The 22,108-nt window shown below is 39.8% G+C and overlaps 1 protein-coding gene across 1 annotated transcript in view; it reads left to right on the top strand.

Moving 5' to 3' along the window:
• The window catches only part of ERN2 (endoplasmic reticulum to nucleus signaling 2), an 886,535-nt gene that overhangs the window by 421,702 nt on the left and 442,725 nt on the right, over nt 1–22,108 (top strand). Inside the window, exon 9 of the mRNA XM_044089233.1 lies at nt 11,970–12,048. Within this exon, the coding sequence (XP_043945168.1) occupies nt 11,970–12,048 (79 nt within the window). The remainder of the gene's footprint in view (nt 1–11,969; nt 12,049–22,108) is intronic.

Genomic DNA, 22,108 nt, shown 5'->3' with positions numbered 1-22,108 from the left:
TAAAATACATAATAGCAATGGGCTTTTAAGCAAATGCTATCAGTACAAACCCATCCCATTGAACGGGTTCATATCTGCAGCCCGAAATACAATGGGGATAAGCATCCACACCCTCTGAACTAACTTGTACTCTGAGGCTTCACAACTTTAGATAAGTTTAAAACATTCTAGATTTGAACCTGTTCATTGGATCTGTTACATACATTTGAAATTGACTTAAAAGCAGCTCTTTGACATAGATAAAAAAATTAAGAAAACATTACCATGGAAACCAGTCATCTGAATGGCTTGCTTGAGCTCATAACTAAAAGATAGTCTTAGGTCTACTATCCAGCTTAGGCACCTTCATAACTTGTTACATAGAATCAGCACAATCAGTGTTACAATATGTTGTAAAAAATATTCAGGAAGCCATAATCTCTTGGTCCTTTATTCAAAGAGGTATGGCAGTTTTTCCAGAGCCTGTTCCAGAAATGAGGACTAGAAGTGGGACAAGTGAGACTCACTGATGGTGAAAAAACTGCAAGAGCTGTATTTTTCACAACAGCCTTTGGGATGTGTCTGAGCTCAAAGCAAGTTCTGTCCAGCAGTCCATTAGTGGGGTGCTCCTGAATGCTGGACAGCACTTGTTTGAAGCTCATAGTGAAAGAAAATTTAAATGTTAGAAAAAAACTGTTTAAACTGATCGAGTAAATTATCTTTTTCCTTTACTTGTTCAATTGAAATCATTGTCTCAAATTTAAACTACTTAATTATGGTGGCACTGAATACCAGACGTTTAGGGCTATGATGAAATTACTCTAAAACAATAGTATTTTGCATCTGCTTTTTATGTGATGTAGGGTTAAATGGGTCAAGTCAGCTTACACGCCTAGTACTGCAGGCCTTAAACAGCAAACATCATGATCAGTGCTGTAGTTATAAAGGAGTTAAAGGAACATGAACCCATAGTTGCAGAGGGGAAAGCCCCCTTTCCCCACCCCCACCCAGAGCATTTAATTCCTTATCAGGCTGCAAGGTGGAAGGGTGTTAAGGTTTGGTGGATATATGCTGGAGTGTAGAGATCATGGTGGAATCTGTCTAGGAATGCTCGGCTAGGATGTTGTACCACTTGTTCAGAGGCTCAAAGAAGGCATCTGCCACTCCATGAACATTGGTCACTAAATATGACTGTTTAGAGACTACAAGAAATGTCATCGTTTACAATATGTTGCAGAGGTGGATAACTCGAGGATGTTCTTCATGTTTCACTGTTGCAGTCATTACATTTGGGTAATCTGCTTGCAGGCTGCCCTCAGTTGGCCTGATTAACAAAGTCTTGGGTCCTGCGTCAGTTGCTGTCCCTTCTTCCATGACGTCAGGTGTATAAAACATGCAGCAGACGTCATTACATCAGTCTTTCTTCCTGTGCGGTGCCTGAAGCAGAAGCAGTTTGCAAGTGCCGGTCAGCTGACTCCTGAAATTTTCATTTTCGTGTTTCAGAACCAAAATCTTCAACTTAAAGCTAAGTACCCCTTTGGGGAAACTTTTTCTTGCTCCTTACCGATGTCAGTAAAAGTTAATAATTGCATTACTTGTGGAAAGCAAATACCTCATAAAGGTTTTCATTCGTACTGTATTCCTTGCCTATGCCCTGACCACGATGTCCCTTGCTGTCGTTTTTTTGCTTTATTTAATCAGCGCACTATCTGTCATCGGTATATTTTTCCTCTAAATATTTCGGTTCTCGGTTTAATTATCCAGAAATGGCGTCGGTTAGCCATCCAACTACCGGGATTCCAAAAAAACGCAAAGATAAAGACAGAGACAGGCCGCTGAGGTCCAAAACTGCCGACGATGCTTCTCCTAAGCCAGTCGCCAGTTCGCCAGTACTCAGTGAGGCGCTTTCGCAGCCCCTGATACCCACTACTTCTGATTTGCAGGCCTCTACTGAGACCCATTTGGAGTCCGGTATGCCGCGAGATACTTCAACTATGGAACCCGCAGATGTCTCTACCTTGGATGGGTCCGGAGCCGCTGTGCAGGCACCAGCTTCTGAAGGTGTATTCAGGCCTACAGACTTGCATATTAAATTGACTCCTCCTTCATTACTATTTTATTTATTTTACATTTGTTGACCGGGATAGTCCGACTGGATGCATGTCCGTTTTCAGCGGAGACCCACGGAGAATAGCTCCAAGGGTAAGCAGATACAGCATTACATAATGCCAGCATTACATATTGCAAACAGACTATTTACAGTGATTACATAAGTAAGCAAGTTAAACAAGTTCCACAGGTTAGAGTTAATCCCGAGCATAAGTCAGGATTAAATTAAATTACACAGTAAGCTGGTTAACAGATTTTTACACATTCTAGAGAGAGTTAGCCTGGCTTGATACATTGACATAGCCAGTTAAGTGCCAAATGTTGTTTGAGTCTAGCTTTAAATTGACCTAAGGCAGAAAGTAATGTAATATCAGCTGGAAGAGAGTTCCAGGGTCTACTTACAGAGTTTGCAAAGAGAGAGTCACCAGCTGTGTTATTCATTTTGCTAGTCTGAATTAGTAGTTTGTTAGAGGATCGAAGCGGTCTAGGATTGTTATAGGAGGTGATAATATTTTTAAATGCAGGAGTATTGTCCGGATTATAGAGGATTTTATAGGCCATAATCAGTTGGTTATACTGGATTAGGCTGGGTAGTTCAAGCCACCCAACTAAGGCCTAAATCTTGATCGATGTCTAAAAAACCGATGCCCAGGCCACATGCTCAGGCCCCTATGCCTAAAAAACAAATGATTAAAATGGCTGAAGATCTAATAACTCTAATCAGGGGTAGTCAACCCCCCCAAGAGGCCTAGGGCTGAGCTACTGTTTCTTCTGACTCTTCTGATTACCTGGATTTGTCCATACCTACTTATGAGGATTCTGTGCAGAGGATTCTATTCCCTCTGCTTCCCCTCCTGAGGATTTTTCTTTTGGGGAAACTTTACATACTTTAAGGGAGCATTTCCACTGGGAAAGCCAGGAATTTTCTGATTCAAAAAAGAGGCTTAGGGATTTCCTTCTTCTACCTCAGCATAGGCCTTTGGCTATACCTCCTGTACTAGATATTGTTGATGATGTGTTCTCGGAATCCCATTTGGCCCCTGATTCCCTGCCTCCTGCTCCTAGTAAACTTGACAGATACTACAAGGTTTCTGAGTCCCACAAGTTTCTTTTCAAAAATCCTGTTGCAGATCCAGAGACTATTTCTCAGGGACCCAAGGGCATTAAGGCTTCTACTGCTAAAAATCCTACCCCTTCTGATAGAGACTCCAGGGCACTGGATAGATGGGGTAAAAAGGTTTATACTTCTGCAACCTTGGCAATCAGAGCTTTAAACTGACGATTTCATATGTTAAAATATCAACAACACATTACTGGACTGCTTAAACAGAAAATTATGCTGATTCCTGACTGTGTGGAAAATAAAGATTTACAGGACTTAATGCATTCTGCTGAACAAGTTGGAAAACATGCTTTGCAATGTGGGTTTGATTCTTTAGAGGGCTCTTACAGGGCTGCTGTTACTGGGTCTGTGCTCAGAAGGCATGCTTGGCTTAAGGAGCAATCTTTGCCTGATCATGTTAAAGCTAAATTGTCGGATGCTCCTTTAAATCAGGATCGCCTGTTTGGCAACAAGGCTGAAGAAGTTCTTAAAAAGATGGAAGATAAAGCTAAATCTATGCAAACTGTTAAAGATTTTTTACAAGTGCAACCTCCGAGATTTAGTAGGCACTGGCCTACTAAGAATTGGTCCTTTCCAGTCCCTTCCAGATCCTCTCAAGCCAAACCCAGACACAGCAAAAACCCCAGGTTTCAGTCCCAGGGGACTCTCAGAACTAAAGGGTGGAGGGCCTCCACTTCGAAATCTGGAAATAACAAGACACCCCCCTATGGTAAACAGTCTCAATGACTTCCTTTTTAAATTCCCAAGCACTTATCTTTTGAGCGCTCCATTGGGGAGAAAGATTGCTCTTCATGCAAAGAAATGGAAACTCATAACCCAGGACGAATTGGTTTTAAATATAGTGTCCCAGGGATACAGATTTCATTTCCACATGTTGCCAACACCAAATGAGTGGCCAGACCTGCCCCCAAATCAGTGGGCAGAGACTCAAAAACAAGTACTGTCCCTCTTAAGCATGGGGGCTATCCAACTGGTGCCAGAAGAGGAAAAGGGACAAGGTTTCTACTCCAGACTTTTCCTGGTACCCAGAAAAGACAAATCATGGCGTCCAATCCTGGACCTGTCTACTCTAAACACCTTTCTGGAGATTCCAAAATTCAAGATGTTGACTCTTCATCAATTACTTCCTATGCTAAGCAAAGACGCCTGGTTGGCAACACTAGATTTAAAAGAAGCATACCTGCACATCCCAATCAGGGAATCTTGCAGAAGATACCTACGCTTCAAAGCAGGCTACATGCATTATCAGTTCTCTGCACTGCCCTTTGACTTGTCTGCTGCGCCCAGGGTATTCACAAAGTACCTGGCTCCAGTTATTGCATTTTGCAGGCAAAAACGTATTCAAATATACCCATACTTGGACAATTGTCTAATTCAGGCAGAAAACCAGGGCATACTTTTAAATCATCTGGCATTTGTAAAAAGGGTTCTAACTTGTCTGGGGTACGCCAAAAACGAAATGAAATCACAACTGGTACCCTGTCAACAAATTACATTCCTGGGTGCAAGCTTGAATACAACTGCCCAGATGGCTTACCTCATGCCAGAAAAGCAAATTCATTTGGTAACCTACTTCAAACAAGTGGCCACAAAAACCCTGCCATCTGCAAGACAAATACTGCAAGCCTTGGGGTTCATGGCCTCCTGCATTCTTCTAATTCCATGTGCAAGACTGCATATGAGGAAACTATAGTGGTATCTAAAAAGTCTTTGGAGTCCACATTCTCAAAGCCTGGAAACAATGATTCCCATCATACCTTGCCTACGCCTGGAGTTCCTCTGGTGGGCAGAGGCCTGCCACCAAAACAAGGGACTACCATCCACACTACCCCTTGCCGCCCAAACCCTAACTACAGATGCATCAGACTATGCATGGGGGGCTCACTTGGCAGGGAAGTGCATTCAGGGCAAATGGAGCCCAAATCAAATGCACCTACATATCAATCAAAAAGAAATGTTAGCTGTACAGAATGCTCTGACAGCCTTCAAGGACTGCATTCTTCCAGGACAACTAATGGTAAAGATGGACAACGCCACGGTTATGTGGTACATAAACAAGCAGGGGGTTACACGTTCCTACCCTCTCTGCAGACTAGCCATGGCATTATGGAACACTGCCTTGAGCTACCAAGTGCACCTACAAGCTCAATTCCTGCCAGGAAAATTGTATACACTGGCAGATGGACTAAGCAGAAACCTTATGGACCCACGCGAGTGGAAACTGGAACCAAGGATTTTCAACATGTTGACAAGCAAATGGGGGAGCCCAGACATAGATCTATTTGCCTTCCCCCAGAACTACCAGTTGCACAAGTTTTGCACAAGGACTCCCCACAAACAAGTCTGGAACGTGGATGCCCTGTCCTTCAGCTGGAAAAAACCATCAGTCTACACCTTCGCCCTGCTACCTCTGCTCTCCAAAGTTCTACTAAAAGTCAAACAGGACAAACCAAGGATGATCTTGATTGCTCCAGACAGGCTGCACCACCACTGGTACCCCCTCATGCGCAGTTTTTCACATTTACCTCCATGGCACCTGCATCAGACTCCTTCCCTGCTGTGTCAGCAGGAGAACCAAACTCTGCACCCTCAGCATTCAACATTGAACCTTGCAGCCTGGCTAATCACTTAAATTCACCCCTTTTATCCCTCAGCAAACCTGTGATGGATGTCATCTTAGAGGCAAGGAGACCTAGTACTAGAAAATCTGATGCTGATAAATGCAAAAGATTCTGTGCCTGGAACCAATCTAAATGGATGAGCACAGCGGCGCCCAGTTTACCTCAGATTTTGCAATACTTAACTGAGATGTTCACAAGGGCCTGTCCTTTTCTTCCATTAAAATCCATGGCTCAGCCATTTCAGCTCATTATGACACAGAGTCTCCCCTCTTCTCTCATCCTCCGCACAAGCAGTACCTCAGAGGGGCCAAAAACGTGAGACCACACAGGAGAGCTCCAACCCCTGCCTGGGACCTTAACTTTGTATTGGAGAAACTCACTCTACCTCCTTTCGAGCCAGCTGCTACTGCAGACTTAAAATTTCTTTCTTGGAAAACAGCTTTCCTTTTAGCAATCACTTTAGCTAGAAGGATATCTGAATTACAGGCACTTATGGTAGTGGAGCCTTTCATTATCTTTCATGCGGACAGGGTGTCACTCAGGACCAATCCATCCTTCATGCCCAAGGTGGTATCCAGTGTGGCTCTTAATCAGTCCATTCATTTGCCAACCTTCTTTCCCAATCCACAGAACAAAGGGGAACGGATTCTGCATTCCTTGGATGTGCACAGACAACTTAGATTCTATTTGGACAGGACTAAATCTTGAAGAAAATCGGAACAACTGCTGGTAGCATTTGCTGCAGGGGCAGAGGGGGAGGCTATTTCAAAACAAACCATTTCTAAATGGATAAGCCATTGCATTCATTTCTGCTATAAGCACCATGGAAAACCTATCCCCCAGGGGATCAGATCTCACTCCACCAGGGCTGCATCTACTTCTGCAGCCTTTCTCAGAGGTGTTCCTACAAGGGACATCCTAGAAGCTGCTACTTGGAGTTCTGTACATACTTTCACCAAGCATTATCATTTGCCAATTTTCTCTAAATACAGAGTTGGCTTTGCCACTGCTGGCTTGCAGGGCATTATTGCTGGCCCTAAGGCTATATAAACTCCTCCTCCCAACCATAGCATTGGGAATCTACCCAAATGTAATGACTGCAACAGTGAGACACGTACAACATAGTACAGTTGTGTACACTTACCATAAATGTAGATGTTCGAGTGTATTCACTGTTGCAGTCCTGGTTACCCTCCCTCTAGCCCCCTAACTTCTTCTGGCTATACCTCTACTTTCCTTTACTATGCTTAAAAGCATTTTTGGTGTATTTGCTTTTTGTTGGAGGTATACCTTTGTGTTTTTATGTTTATTTGCTTCCCATGGGGGGAGGGGGCACCTGACATCTGGGGCAAGAAAAACTGATGTAATGACATCGGCTGCATGTTTTATATCCCTGACAACCTGACATCATGGAAGAAGGGATAGCAACCGACACAGGACCCAAGACTTTGTTAATCGGGCTGACTGAGGGCAACCTGCAAGCAGATTACCCAAATGTAATGACTGCAACAGTGAATACACTCGAACATCTACATTTATGGTAAGTGTACACAACTGTACTTTCTTCATTCATATTTCAGAGATCCTGTTCTATTCATTTCTGTTGAGGAGGCTGAGGAATAGCACAAATTCTGTAGAGGATTTCAAGAGCCTGAGAGTATCTTTAAAGGAAGCCTCATCAAGTGGTAAAGTACAGGAAGAAGAGGTCCTTTATCTTTGATGGTCTCAGATACAGGAACATCTGGCTACTTAGAACTCCCTTCCTATGGAAAAGCTGAGGGTAGAAGAAGGCCTTTCTTTCACTCCAGATTCCAATAAGAGCCAGCCTGAGTTCACCAACAGCTAATATGTGAATTGCTAGACTCAGGTAATGGGTGTCTTGGTACTTGGGGTAGTTCACACTGGAGGCCATAACTGGTCTTGAATCATTTATGCAAGAATGGCACTGACATTTTAATAGTGCTTCTTAAGGACACACTTCTGTACCCATAAGAAGTCATTCTAACATGAAATAGTGCCACTGTGTGCAATGTCTGGGCTATGTCTGTAGCCAGTTGGTGTGTCAGGATTCACAGGAGTCTTCTGTATCTTAATTATATAGGCTTACTCAGCTTGTGTTGGGTTATAGAGTGGTGACCTCCTTAGTCCCAAGTCTATTCTTTGGGATTTAAGAGATCACTTCTCATCTGTTCACATGGCATTGGCCATTCTTCATATACTTGAATGTGAGATGATCACTACTGGTACTCTGGGACATACCCCAAGGGTTGTTGTGAAAAATACAGCTCAGTTTTCTCATCATCACAAACAGTGGGTTTAAGATCATCCCCAGTCTTTTTTTTTTGTTTGTTTTGTTTTGTTATGTTTGTTAACCAGCATTAAAAGTGGAAGCCCTGGGGAAAACCTCTGCATGACTATAGTAACATTTTATGAAGGAACTAAATGTAGTGCCTTAACTCATTTTAGAGCAGTACATAGAAAAGGACATATATACAGTGGAATACACAAGTATAATTCACAGAGAAACATAATCACAGTGACATAGCTTAGAAGACTGTTGCCAGCGACTTTATTTTAAGTATCAGCAGTAAAACAATTATATCATTGGGAACGAGATAGACATGCTGAAATATCCAATTTATTATATAATAACTTCATAAATATCAACTAAAATCTGCATATTGATGTCTTACACAGCAAAATCATTGCAATACGGTATTTACAATTGATTTCCAAATTAGCACACAATCCATGGATAGTAGATAATGAATAGTGAATCATCATTCCAGCTGTCTATAGCTTAGGATGACTAATTTGTTATTTGAAGGGGTACTGTACACTGTTTAGTAAAATGTGAGGATTTAGCGAAGGGACTAATCTGCTGTTGGATTGAAGATGGTTAGGTGGAATAGAGACGAGCCTGGAGACTTGAGTTCAGAGGGAGAGTAGTAGTAATATATATGAAGCTGGAAGGATGGAAGAGTGGAGGGACACCAGGAAAGAGAAAAGGACTGAACATATGGTCACTATGTCTATAAAAGGGAGAAGAGGATGTAAGAAAAAGAGTGAAGTGTATCACTGAGAAAGACTGAAGCAAAAAAGTTGGGGAACAATGGAAAGACTAGACAGAGTTTAGGTGGTGAAACGTAGAGATAGAGTGAATGAAGCTCTAATAAACAGAATGAGGAGTTAAGAATAGAATAGAATAGAAAAGGTATACAAGATCACTGGGAAGGGAGAGGAGGGATAGAAAGAGACTGGGGAGACTGAACAAGCAATAGTCAGATATTAGACATCTGGCCCCTGTACCTTCTTCTTTTGGTCTAAATCACATGAAAGACTTCCTGGCCTTCTGAACACTGACCATTTTCTACAGTTGACATTTCCCTTGTGACAATTTAAACCTTCAGCTTCTCTATATTTTTCAGCATGGCCTGGTAGAAATGTCACCTGTATAGGTGCTTCTAGTTGTGTTTTTGTGTTCCATATAGTTAAGAAAATGCAGCTACAGATCCTGCCCAGTGATGTGCCAACCCTGACAACACTTATTGGTGCCCTCTTTATCAACTTTATAAAAGCCTTTGACCTCATTGACCACAACATTCTCCCCCATCACCTACTACAAATAAGCATAAGTCCTGATACCCTACTTTGGTTTCAAAACTACCTTACCACTTCTCCATCATACTTCATGTCTCTGTTTCCCAATCCATCAGTTTTAAAACAGAGTACCACAAGGCTCCATACATAATCTTGTAGTATCCTCCAGTTTTATAAATAAACTTCCCACTGATGTATCTAATCTTCCCTTTCTACTCCAAGCAGATGGCCTGGTATTATTTTGCACAAGCAACTCAGTATCCAACCTCCGGAAAGACCTGCAAGCAGGTTTTCCTAGTCCTAATCTACTGGATCTCCAACTAAATTCTCTTTCTGAACTCCAGAAAAATAAAAACTGTGATTTGTGCAACCAAATAGAAACTTAAAAAAAATCTCTGCATATCTGTGACCACAAAAACATACCTGTTGAAAGAACACTACTGCTTTTAAATGCCTTTACATTTGACCTGGCCCTTCTTTTAACTTCTGCTTCCACCCCAACTTCACAAGAAAAAAAGGTTGACCGTCTCCTATTTCAAGCTAATAAAATCTCCCGTCTTAGTGCAGTCACCAGAAAAGGCATAGCCAAAGGCATTCTACTCTTCAAATTTAAATACAGCCTCCACTCGTAACCTCAACATTAAAAATAGCAACTCACATTCAAATTCAAACCAGTAAAATCTATAGATTTATTACATAGCCCATAAAAATGGACACTACTGCAAAATAAGGAAAAGACCAAAATAGCTCCCTGTTCAACAAAAAGACGACCTTCTCCTAAGATGTCAACTATTCAAACTCCTAGTCAAACAGACCTCTCCCTTAGCAGCTAAACTACTAAGACAACCTTCCTGTTACAGCCTCAGATACTATGTCCAGTCTGCCCCCACAGTGCACTCCCCCCAAAAAAACTAAACTTCATTGTACAGATCAATGCTTCTCTGCACTATGTCACAAAGTGTGGGAAAGTATTCTTTCACAAATCACAGCACCTTACTTTACCCTAAATGTAAGATTCGACTAAAGGCCTATCCCTCCTGTCAGACAAATTCTGTTGCCCCTCTTCTGACCATATCTTCTAACCTGAGATACATCACTCTGTCTTTCTTCTGCTAGTCATAGGGTCATAGGTTTGTACTAAGCTAACTGCCGTTGTGGGCCATTTTAAGCCTAGCCAATTACCCCATGTGAGAATTGAACCCTGTACCTTGTGTTTGTAAGGTAAACACCATAACCATTATGCCAACCTCCCACCCCTTAACACTCTTACTCTGCCTCATAGGGCATGTTATATTTTACCAGTCTATACTTTTTCACGCATATAATCTTTTGCTTAATGTAATTTCTGTTTCCAGTTGCTTGCAAACGTAACATCCTTCACATCATTCAATTAATTATTCCCACATAGACAAATTACAGCAGTAATTATCACACAGACACCTCAGTTTTTATGTGAGACATCTTAAGTTATTATAAGTAATGTACATTTTATTTTATTTATTTTTATTTTACATTTGTTGACAGGGCTAGTCCAACTGGATACATGTCCATTTTCAGTGGAGGCCCGGGGAGAAAAGCTCCAGTAATGTCATACTAAATAATAAACACACTGTAAACATACAGAAACATCTAATATAAAATTTGAAAATAGTTTAAAAAAGACAAAAAAAAGTAGAAAGATTTGAGAAAGGCACTTAGATAGAGTATTACAGCATCAGATTAAGTAAAATTTAGAAAAAATGACTATAAAAAGTGACTAGTACAATCAAGCATTGTGAGTAGTACTCAGGAGTGACAGAGTTAGGAATTAAGAAGGAAAGGTTAGTTTAAAAATCAAATAAATAGCATTTACATTACATTACAATTGTGTATATTGTTTGTTCCCTAATAACTGTATTTCACAGATGTTTATTTGCATTATACTCTCGTCATCTCTCACTAAACGTAACTATGACTTTCTTAGGATTCCCTGACTGACACTAAAATGTGTCACATTTGATTAATGCTCTATGTTGGTAAGCAAATTTTAAATAAATAAAATAACTGAATTAACTTGAGTCCTCTTGTCTTGATACAACACATAATTACATGCATGGGCCAGAAGAGCTCTCATCTTCAAGCACAAGAGCTAGAAATTCTGAAATACACTGAGCTGGGGATGTCAGAAGAGGAAATCCCACCACTCATCATCCTGTATCAAAGGCCTCTAAAGTCAGATCTTTCCACTTCTCCTGAGGCTGTAGATCACTTATCTCACTTCTGAAATCTGTGTCTCACCACATGAAGTGCAACCAAGTCTTCATAAAAGCCACGGATTGTAACTGTTCATTGCATATTACTGATTTTTGGCTGATTTATGTAGTGTTTCTTTAACCAGCAGAAACAGAGGTAGCCATGCTATTTTAGTTTTTTTCTGTTTTTCTTAAGTATTTTGTACTGTTGATAGTACTTTACATGCACAGTGTACTATAATGAAGCATTTATATATAATTTGTCCTTGTAATATGTAATTAAAGTATTACTTTTTTTATTTGTAGGCCAACTGTGTACGTGGGGAAGTTTGCCACCAGTTTCTATGCATCATCATCACTGGTTCACTCAGGAGTAGCTGTAGTAGTAAGTAATTGTTATTTTTAAGTTAGCTGTACTTTTATGTTGGGGATTGTGCATTTATTCAGAGAGACACGGTCAGTCTGTAGTATTTAGATTTATTATTTAGCATTTTTTGTCAGCTGAATTTGAAACTGGAATTTGGCAGATGGGATTCATTTTTACATATGAGGCCAGATTTCAGCCTGCGTCTGTAGCACAGATCTTGTCATCTGCTCTACCATTAATACATAATGTAAAGAGCTGAAAGTTAGTGTAACACATTACATTTCATACAACTGATGAAGCTTTATACATAAAGGAATGATGGCAATTCTTTGCAAACTTTAGACCTAAGACATTTTAAGAGATAATCTGTTGAGTAGAAATTAGTTGAAAAAGAAGAAAAAATATGAGGACGTCTTTTGAGGAAACTCCATTATAAAAATTAACATAATATAAAACCTTTAAAGAGTGTCTACAGTCTGTGCAGTAATAAAATGTAACTTATGAACATATATAAACAATACTACATATGACAGCAGGTAATTTAAAATAGAGTATGTAAATGTGTTTTATATATATGTGTGTGTGTATATGTATATATATATATATATATATATATATATATATATATATATATATACATTCTATATAATTCTTTCTAGTGATTTGTGTTGCCTACAGTTATGTAGAATGTCTTCTTTGGAATTACGAAGCCCCCTGGATAGAGAGATTGCTCTCCAGTTGGTTTAGTGACCATCTATGAATTTGTATAAACAATGTTGTATATGAGGGAAGACACGGTTATAGTTCTGTGCCATTCACTGTAGGGAGAAGCATTATTCATTCATTCGAGTAGGATATAATGCTGGTCCACATTTGAATGACGACATATTTAAACCATATGATATAGGTTCTCAATACACATTTTTAATAATTTTCTATAACATTTTTAATAATTTGCAATAACATTCAATAGTTATTTCACTTTGTTTTAGCTTCATTGTTGCAGAACCAGGGTAATCACCAACAAGCGATAAGTTAAGTTTTTCTACACTCTTGATATAGGAGAGAAGGGACGTCAGTTATATAGGATGCATTTGAGCTCCCTCCGATGCTTTAGTTATATAGAAACGCCAGTAATGATGACAACTTGTAGGTACAGTAGTTGTATAGTTTTAGGTTGTCCATCTGGGAAATAGTTGATGACATTACATTATGGAATACATTGCCTTTCATTTTATTATTTAAGTATTTTCATCACGATCAGCAAGTTTTTACACATTATTTATTAGGTTTGAATACACTTGATTGTGTCTGTAGTGTCTGGTTTGATTTTTAAATATTGCAACATCACTGTTCTATGTTTGCCACGAATAAAAACGTGAAAACAAGCGTTAAGTGACATCCAAAGTCATGTCATAATAAGAGATCACTTTACATTAGACGAAGGACTAGGTAGATTCAGCTAAGAGTTATAAATTTGTATATAAATACACACACATGCTTCTCTTGATAAAGTTTTTAATTTTGTATTAGTTGATGTAAGAGTATCAATTTTATTTATTTAACTTTTATTTTGTTTTGAAGTATCATGTTTAAAAGTTCTTAAGTATACATTTTTAAACGCATATAGTTTGTAATAGTAGTAAATAGGATGAATTTTTATTGTAATTTTTATTGTAACTTTGTAACATATATCATATCAGTGCACCAATATACAGCGATTTGTTATTAGTTTTACCAGTAAGCATCATGTATTCAAAACAGCGGTTGAAGTTATTACTATTATTATTTTTTGTTTCTGTTCTGGTTTATGCTTGAATTACTATTTGTAGAGCTCGGCTATGACTGGGTTAATATACTTAGCTTAACTAGGTACTTAATTCTGTTTTAATTAGCTAATGAATAGTGCAATGATCTGAACAGCTGATATTGCTTTAGTATAAAAACCTTGCATGCACACAAGTAATTTGTATCTGAAGAAGCTTGCTAGTTGCAAGTGAAAGCGCTTATATCCAATTTTATTCATTCTTTGGAATAAAGTTTTTACTGGAAAAGGTGTTTTCGTGGTGTATCCTGATCAGTTACTTTTGGTGAATATATATATAGATATATAGATCTATGTCATAAGATTGATATTTCAGAAAGTCATCTTTCAAAAGGTTGAGACCATATTGTAACGATCTGAAGTGCTGACAATAAAACAAACATAAAACACTTTGTTTTTTGCAAGGGGGCACCCCCACACTCCCTGGTAATTATATATATATATACATATATATATATATATATATATATATATATATATATATATTTTTTTTTTATTTAACATTTGTTGACCGGGAATGTCCGACTAGGTTCCACAGAGCCTGTTTTCAGCGGAGGCCCGGGGAGAAATGCTCCAGATGCATGATATATATAGAAAAGGGCAAATTCCCTGATCCCCACTGTACTACGATCTTTGTAAAAAGTCTTTGTACCCTACTAAACATTCAATGTTTCAAAATGTTGAGCATATGGTCTTGGCCTTTTGAAAGTCAACCTTTTGAAATGTTGATCTTATGAATGGGACCTATATATATATATATATATATATATATATATATATATATATATATACATATATATACATATGCACACACACACACACACACACACACACACACACACACACACACCTATATATACTTCTATACACTTATTGAAGAAGACTGTGCATCACATTCTGTGGCTGTCTGATAGTAAGAGATGACATTAAAGCAATCTCTAGACTTGCCAGAAAAGAAGCTATGCAAATATAAATTTTTTATATGGGACAATGCCTTTTTTAGAAGCACGTTTAAAAATGAAGCAAGTCCTGAAGGGTTTACAGGTTTATAAAATACCTAACTATGTAACTAAACAAAGTCTCATTTACTCTGATTTCATTTGATTATTTAATAGAACAGGAGTTTAACTAATGGAATTGATAATGATTCGAAATATACACAACTTACACCCTTAAAAATCAGAGGAAGAAAATTTGAACAAAGTAATATTGAAAGACCTTTTGTTTTCATCATGGTCAGAAAATTATAGTAACATGTTAACACCTGTTCAAAATCTTGAAAACAGTGTAAAAGAAAAGACAAATTTTATTAAAGTCATGTAGAATATAATACACAAGTGATTTATCCAACCAAACTGTTTCTACAAATACTTCACCAGTAAAAATAAAGAAGGTGACTCTATAGTCAGGCACACTGATGTCCCACTCACCAGGCTAAACAAGGAGAAGGTTACTGTCAGCTGCCTGTCGGGTGCCAGGATCCACCACATAACCCATGCACTCAGGTCACTCCACAACAAGTACAAATATGACTCTGTCATTGTCCATGTTGGTGTGAATGACCTGGGATGTACCTCCCTGGACTACATGAAAAGAGACATGGAAGAGCTCTCTTATAGCCCAGGCAGGTATGACCCTAGCCCTGAGTAGCATTCTGCCATCGCCCAGAAAGATACCGTAGTACAAGGACAAAATGATTGACTTCAATAATTGGCTAAGCTTCTGGTGTCATTCTAAGGGGATCCAGTATCTGTCTGCTTGAGATGACATGGTCTACAGACCACGATGCTTTGCCACAGATGGCCTGCACCTGTCGCCCCTGGGATTCCGGATACTTGCTAAGGCTCTTGCTGCCCCTATAGTGCCTTTTTTAGGCAAGGTTCAAATAACAAATTCACCACCGTAACAGGAACAGGCAATTAAAAACTGAGGGTAATGCTACTCAATGCTAGAAGTCTAAATCTCAAAATGCACTCACTCGAGGCACTCCTTAAAATGGAGAACATCAATATCTATGCAGTGACTGAGACACCTGGTTCAAGGCTCCAGAGAGCACCCCTGCACTACCAGGCTATAACTCATACCGCACTTTTCGGCCATGTAACCTGGACCGAAAGACCAAAGGCGGAGGTGTGTCCATATTCATTAAGGATATCCACACTTCCAGGCTAGTTGCTCAGCATAATGCATCCGAGGTTATCCAAGTGCAGCTAACTCTGGGCAAAACTGCAGTCCAAATTGTAGCTTGCTACAGATCCCCCACCATGCCCCAGGATTCCCACTCCTCTTTTCTTGATGTACTGGAAAATATTAGGGTTCAACCAAACACCCTAATAATGGGCGACTTCAACTACCCCACCATTAACTGGGAAAACTACTCGTGTACCAACTCCTTAGCTCAACGCTTTCTGCAATTCATAAACTTCAATGCCCTGGATCAACTTATCCACACCCCCACCAGGGGCAACAGTATCCTAGACCTAATCATTACCAACATGAGTGACCGGTGTTCCACACCTGAAATCAACTCCTCGTTGGTCCGATCCGACCATAAGCTAATCACCCTTGATATCCACATCCCGCCCCCACCCCCCATTAAGGAAACCACAGTAAAAACATTTCTCCAAAGCCAACTTCATGCTTCTTAAGACAGAAGTGGTGAACTTCATGACACCCATGCAGATGGACAATACAGTTACAACTGCTGAATCCTACACAAATGCACTCTGCATGGATCGTGCTATCTCAAACAGAACCAAGACGCTATCCTCCAAAAAAAGGAAGCCAATCTGCTGGTCCCCTGCCATAAACAAACTGTACAGCAGAAGGAAGAAACTGTTGCAAAAGAGAGTAAAATCCCATGAGTGGAGGAGCTCCCTGGTCAGCCTCAGTAAGATACTGAGATCCCTTATAAGATCCTCCAAAGCTAGCTACGAAAACAAAATCGACACGAATTCCAAGGACAGCCACAAAGTATTCTATATCTATGTCAAAAATCTTGATGGCAATATCCAGATCTGCTCTGAGTTACAGCACAAAGGCAAGAAAATTACAGAACCAACTGATATTGCCAACATCCTGGCAGATAGATTCAGTACTAACTTTACCCCCCTCTCACCCACTAAATGGCCCATATCAATACAGAAGAATGCAGAGTCCCTGTAATCACAACTACGCAGGTAAAAGCTGCACTCTCTAAAGCCAAAAACACAGCATCCATGGGACTGGACAACATCCCAGGCTGCATTTTACATGAACTTCAGAACGAACTGGCTCCCCACTTAAGCACCATGTTCTATAATAGCCTCACATCAGTCTATGTGCCCACTGAATGGCGCACAGCAACAGTTATCCCACTCCACAAAGGGGGAGCCACCACTGATCCCGGGAACTATCGACCTATTAGCCTGACGAGCCTGATCTGCAAGGCCATGGAACGTATCATCATGGAACTCATAAACAAAGATATTGGTAACCTGCAAACTCTGGATCTCACCCAGTTCGGGTTTGTGAAAGGCAGATCATGCCTCCTGAACCTGATCAACTTCTTTGAGGCAGTCACCAAAGCCGTAGATGAAAGTAACGTTGTTCACACAGTCTATCTTGACCTCGCCAAGGCTTTTGACACCATCCCCATTCTGGAATTATAGCTAAACTCACTAAACTAGGTAAAAATCCCTACATCACAAGATGGGTTTCCAACTGGCTCACTGACAGAACCCACACTGTAAAAGTTGCAGACGCCAAATCTGACCTCAAAGCAGTGAGAAGTGGAGTACCACAGGGTTCCGTCCTGGGACCTCTCCTGTTAGCCTGTACTTCAGAGAAGTAGATACCAAACACAGAAGGCCTCTGGCTAACGAAGTTCACAGATGACTGCAAACTAGGAGCCATAGTCAAGTCCCCAAATGATGTGGACATCCTACAGAATGGCCTCGCTGAGACAGATGCCTGGTGTCAGAGCCATGGCCTTAAGCTCAATGCCAAAAATTGCAGTGTCATCCCTTTTGGTAAAAACTCTTTACCCATGAACTACCACATAGGCAGCAATCTACTTAACACTGAATGTGTGATAAGAGACCTTGGGACCCAGGTGGACAGTAGTCTCTCCTTTGATAGTCACATCGCCACAGTAGTCAGGAAGTCCTTCTACGTGGCACACGTCATCATAAAAGGGTTCTCAGTCATTGTTCCCCTCTACTCGACACTCATTAGACCCATTATAGAGTACAATGCCCCTTTTGGAATGTACCTCACAAGACATCTGCAGCAACTGGAAAGGCCACAGAAGTACCCCACAAAGAGGATTACTGGCCTCAAACAAATGCCTTACACTGACCGCTTCAAAAAACTCCAGCTTTACTCCGTAGCATATCGCCTACTCCGAGGTGATCTCTGCCTAACATATAAAGCTATGTCAAACCCAGAGCTGTTGAACATGCTACAGAAATCCCAGTCTCTCCAAGCTACACGCTCTAGGGGCCTAAACCTTGTCACCACAATAAACAAGACATGCTGGAGGGATAGATTCCTGTCCCAGAGACTTCCCATACCCTGGAACAGGCTAACCATCTATGTCAAGCAAAGTTCTTCATTAGCACTCTTCAAGAAAAATCTTGATGAGTGGATGGGAAGTAGGAAATACACCCCGGGGATCACTTCTGTGTCTCTGCTCGACAGTGGCACAGGAAAATAACTTTCTTGGGTGGCGTAAGCCAGGGAACCTTGTTGGCTAGGCTTACGTAGGCCCTTGGGCCGATAGCCTAGTACCTACCTATGAACCTATGAACCTATAAGGAAGTCCAAATGAAGGTGTAATGTATTTTAACGCCAAGAAGTCAGATCACAGTGATGGGCAGACAAAAGGCAAAAGAGTTTTATACTGCTGTTGACCACTTGAATACCAGCCAAAGTTTTTTAATAACAGATCTTCACAGTTAAAACCATCCCTGATGACACCATCCCTGATGACACAACAGCAATAACATCAGCAAGAGAAATTTCAATACCCCAGGTTAGCATTGCAGGACACTTGCAATGAAAAGGAGGAATCAACATTATTTATTGTAAGTGACTTTAGCACAGGTGTACCTTTAAATGAATCAAAACAAATTTTCTACAACAGAAAATAATAATAAATTCAAGTTGTAATGGGCATACTTGTACAGGTATTAGTAAAAATAATTCTGTAACAGATGACTTTTCTAGAGATGGCACATTTGATTGGTTTAAATATACAGTAAATGAGGAACTGAATATAGACAGTAATGAGAATAATTATGGATTAGGCATCCAAATTATTAAGTGAAAATGATATCTTTCTGAATGAGCTAGAAGAAATGAAATGGTTATCGTTAAACAGATGGCATAGGGAAGATGTTTTTAAAGATATTAAACTTCTTGTAGAGGAAAATAGTCAACCATTCTTACAAATAGGTCTTGTAAATCATCTATAGGTGATGATAATAAAATGAAGGTTGAGTACAATATAGTCAGTACAATTAGATGCATTGTGGATACACATAATTTAAAAGATATTGTAGGAAGCATTTGATGTATAATTGTAGGAAACTCAGATTTAGTTAAGATTTTGAGTAAAAGTCTGAATTTATTAGCAAATGAAGTGAAAATGTAAAAAGATCCTTAAAAAAAAAAAAAAAGGATATCATAAAAAAATGGTACATACAAGTGTGTTTTTTTTTTGGTAAGGCCTGTAGTTTTATTAATACTAGCACATAAATTGTAGTAGACTGAATGGATAGAAGTTATATACCTAAAATGAGATTTACATGGAGGTCAGAAATGATAGTGTATATGATTGTCACTGTTGAAAGTGACATCCCAACCCAATGCACAAAAACGAGAAAAGGGGTTGAGGATGGATGGATTATATCATGTAGCTGGCTCATGTAGTGCCCATTGTCCGTTCCTGATATAATGGCCCACCCTCTCAGCTCTTCAAGTGAAGAGCAAAAGAAAAAAAGTACAGTAAAAAATAATTACGGAAGTACACTTCTGTACCTCTCTGTGTTTCACCCCCTAACACACTGTGGCCAGGGGTGGCTGCCCCCCCCCCCCAACCTTGCTACACCACTAATGCACATCTTGTAGTGGATTTTATTTATAAAAATGCTGACAAAGTTGTCAGACAGGATTAAGGAACATATAAATGCATGAACCTGTCAGTGTCAGTGGTGCAGCAGGTATCGCATGCACCTTTGTTGCTGAAGACCAGAAGGCGGTAGGCTCTATTTCCACTGCAGGTGATTGGTAGCTGCTTTTATATATTTTTCCAGATACTGTATATTTTTATGCTGCTCTTTATTGCATCCTATGTAATTGTTACTATGTCAATGTGGAGCTTTTCTCCTCGGGCCTCTGCTGAAAATGGAAATATATCCAGTTAGACTAGCCCGGTTAACAAGTGTAAAATAAATAAAAAATAAAAATAAATTTTATTCCAGTGTAACAGAAGATAAGACTTTTAGCTGCTGTTTTAAGTTAGAAAATTCTTTTGAGGGAGCAGTTTTTGTGCTGAGGAGTGACTTGTCTTTGCAGAGCAGGAAAGTGTCATCAGCATATTGTGCAGTGATATGCTTGGGGCACTGGGAAATCATGAAGTTCACGTGCAAACCGAAAAGAAGTGGGCCAAGGATGGGGGCCCTGAAGGACCCTTTTGTTGTCCCTGCAATCATGATCCCTTACAAACTAACTTAACTCTAACTCCCACAACTCAAAATTCTTTGATGTACACTTGTATATAGGTATATTTTATTCCTATTGCTCTGTTATTGTTGACATAGTCAGTCCTTCATTGTTGTAACATTGCATAGTCAGTACTGTGGGGCTTCTCTTCCCAAGACTCCACTGAGAAGGGGCTTTTGATCTTAGTCGTACTGTCCCACTTAAACAGAAATAACTATGTAAATAAATAGTAGATTAAGAATTGTTCTTTTTATCCTGTACTTATGATGGTTAAGGTAGCTGATAATACAGTTGAGATAGTTCTGATTTAGCCTTAATGATGCTAATCCTTAACTCCTAGCCAAGAGTAACTTTGGTCCAGAGGCCTTTGACAGGTTGAAAAACAAGGCTGCAAAATTTGGTCTTTAATGAGGCCATTCCTTACAAAATCTTTGATGGATAGTAGCGCAGTATGTACAGTATGCACAGAGAATCATTTTCTGAGTCATTCTGTGATGTGCTAAGGATGGAGTTGTTATCAGTAAAAAGAGTTCACTAAATGAAAACTACTTTATCTAGAATTTTTGCTAAGATCTTTATTATGACAGTAGATCTAAAATTATTATTTCAGTGGAATTGACATCTTTGTGCAGGATGTAGGAAATGTCTCATTCCAAATGGAAGGAAGAGAGGAACTAAACATTTTCTTATTTACACTGGAACATATGAAACCTCAAAATTAAAAAAGCAAGCAGAGGGTGCAGCTAGCTGTTCTGGTGCCCAGTGCCATTCCTTGTTCTGGCACCACCCCCAGCTCTAGGTTTGCACCCTGCCGGGTTGTAAAAAAAGATATTCTTTTGTTTTTAACTGTAGCAAACTGTTTACTACATTTGTGGCAAGTAGTTGCTGGAGTTTATGCCACATGTGGAGCATCAAATGCTTCAGTTCTGATCACAAATGCAACTCTGGCATTCATTTCTCAATGTCAGTAATACACTGCACTAAAGGCCAAATTGGCACCTGCCGATCACATCTCCTAGCACTTTGCCTCCTTGTCAGCTGCTCCCTTTACCCCACCCTAGCTACGCTGCTGTCAAGAGCTGTATAACCAGTTTTCAACTGTATTCAAAAGATAATCCATGTTTAAGAAGAGGGCAACAGTAGTTTTGAGATCTGGTATCACTTTCTGGCACAAAAATCACAAAGACACTGGAATCTAGATGTGATGTGATACTTTTTGTTGGACCAACATAGGTTTAGCAATTAACTTGAGCTTTCAGGCTAGCATGAGGTCTTTGTCAAGAATTATTAAGTTACTGTGTATGTTTTTGTGAGACTGTGTGGGAGCCTGAAACTTTAGAAGACCAGGTTTTGACCTGACATAAAACTAAAGGTTCTTCCTGAATGTTACATTAAGGTTTCTTGTCTGGGAGCAACAAAGTTAAGACAGTGGTAACATATTTTGTTGAATGAGATCTCTGACAGATGACATTCAGTAGCATAACTAGGGTGAGATGAGAGGGACTGCCAACCCAGACACAAGGTGGTAGAGTATAACCTGGAGTTGCC

The sequence above is a fragment of the Protopterus annectens genome, chromosome 12.part0, assembly GCF_019279795.1.
Source record: "Protopterus annectens isolate FY-2018-M chromosome 12.part0, PAN1.0, whole genome shotgun sequence".
Taxonomy (NCBI): Eukaryota; Metazoa; Chordata; order Ceratodontiformes; family Protopteridae; genus Protopterus; species Protopterus annectens.
Note: the sequence above shows the minus strand (reverse complement) of the source record. Positions and strands in the feature narration are given on the sequence as shown.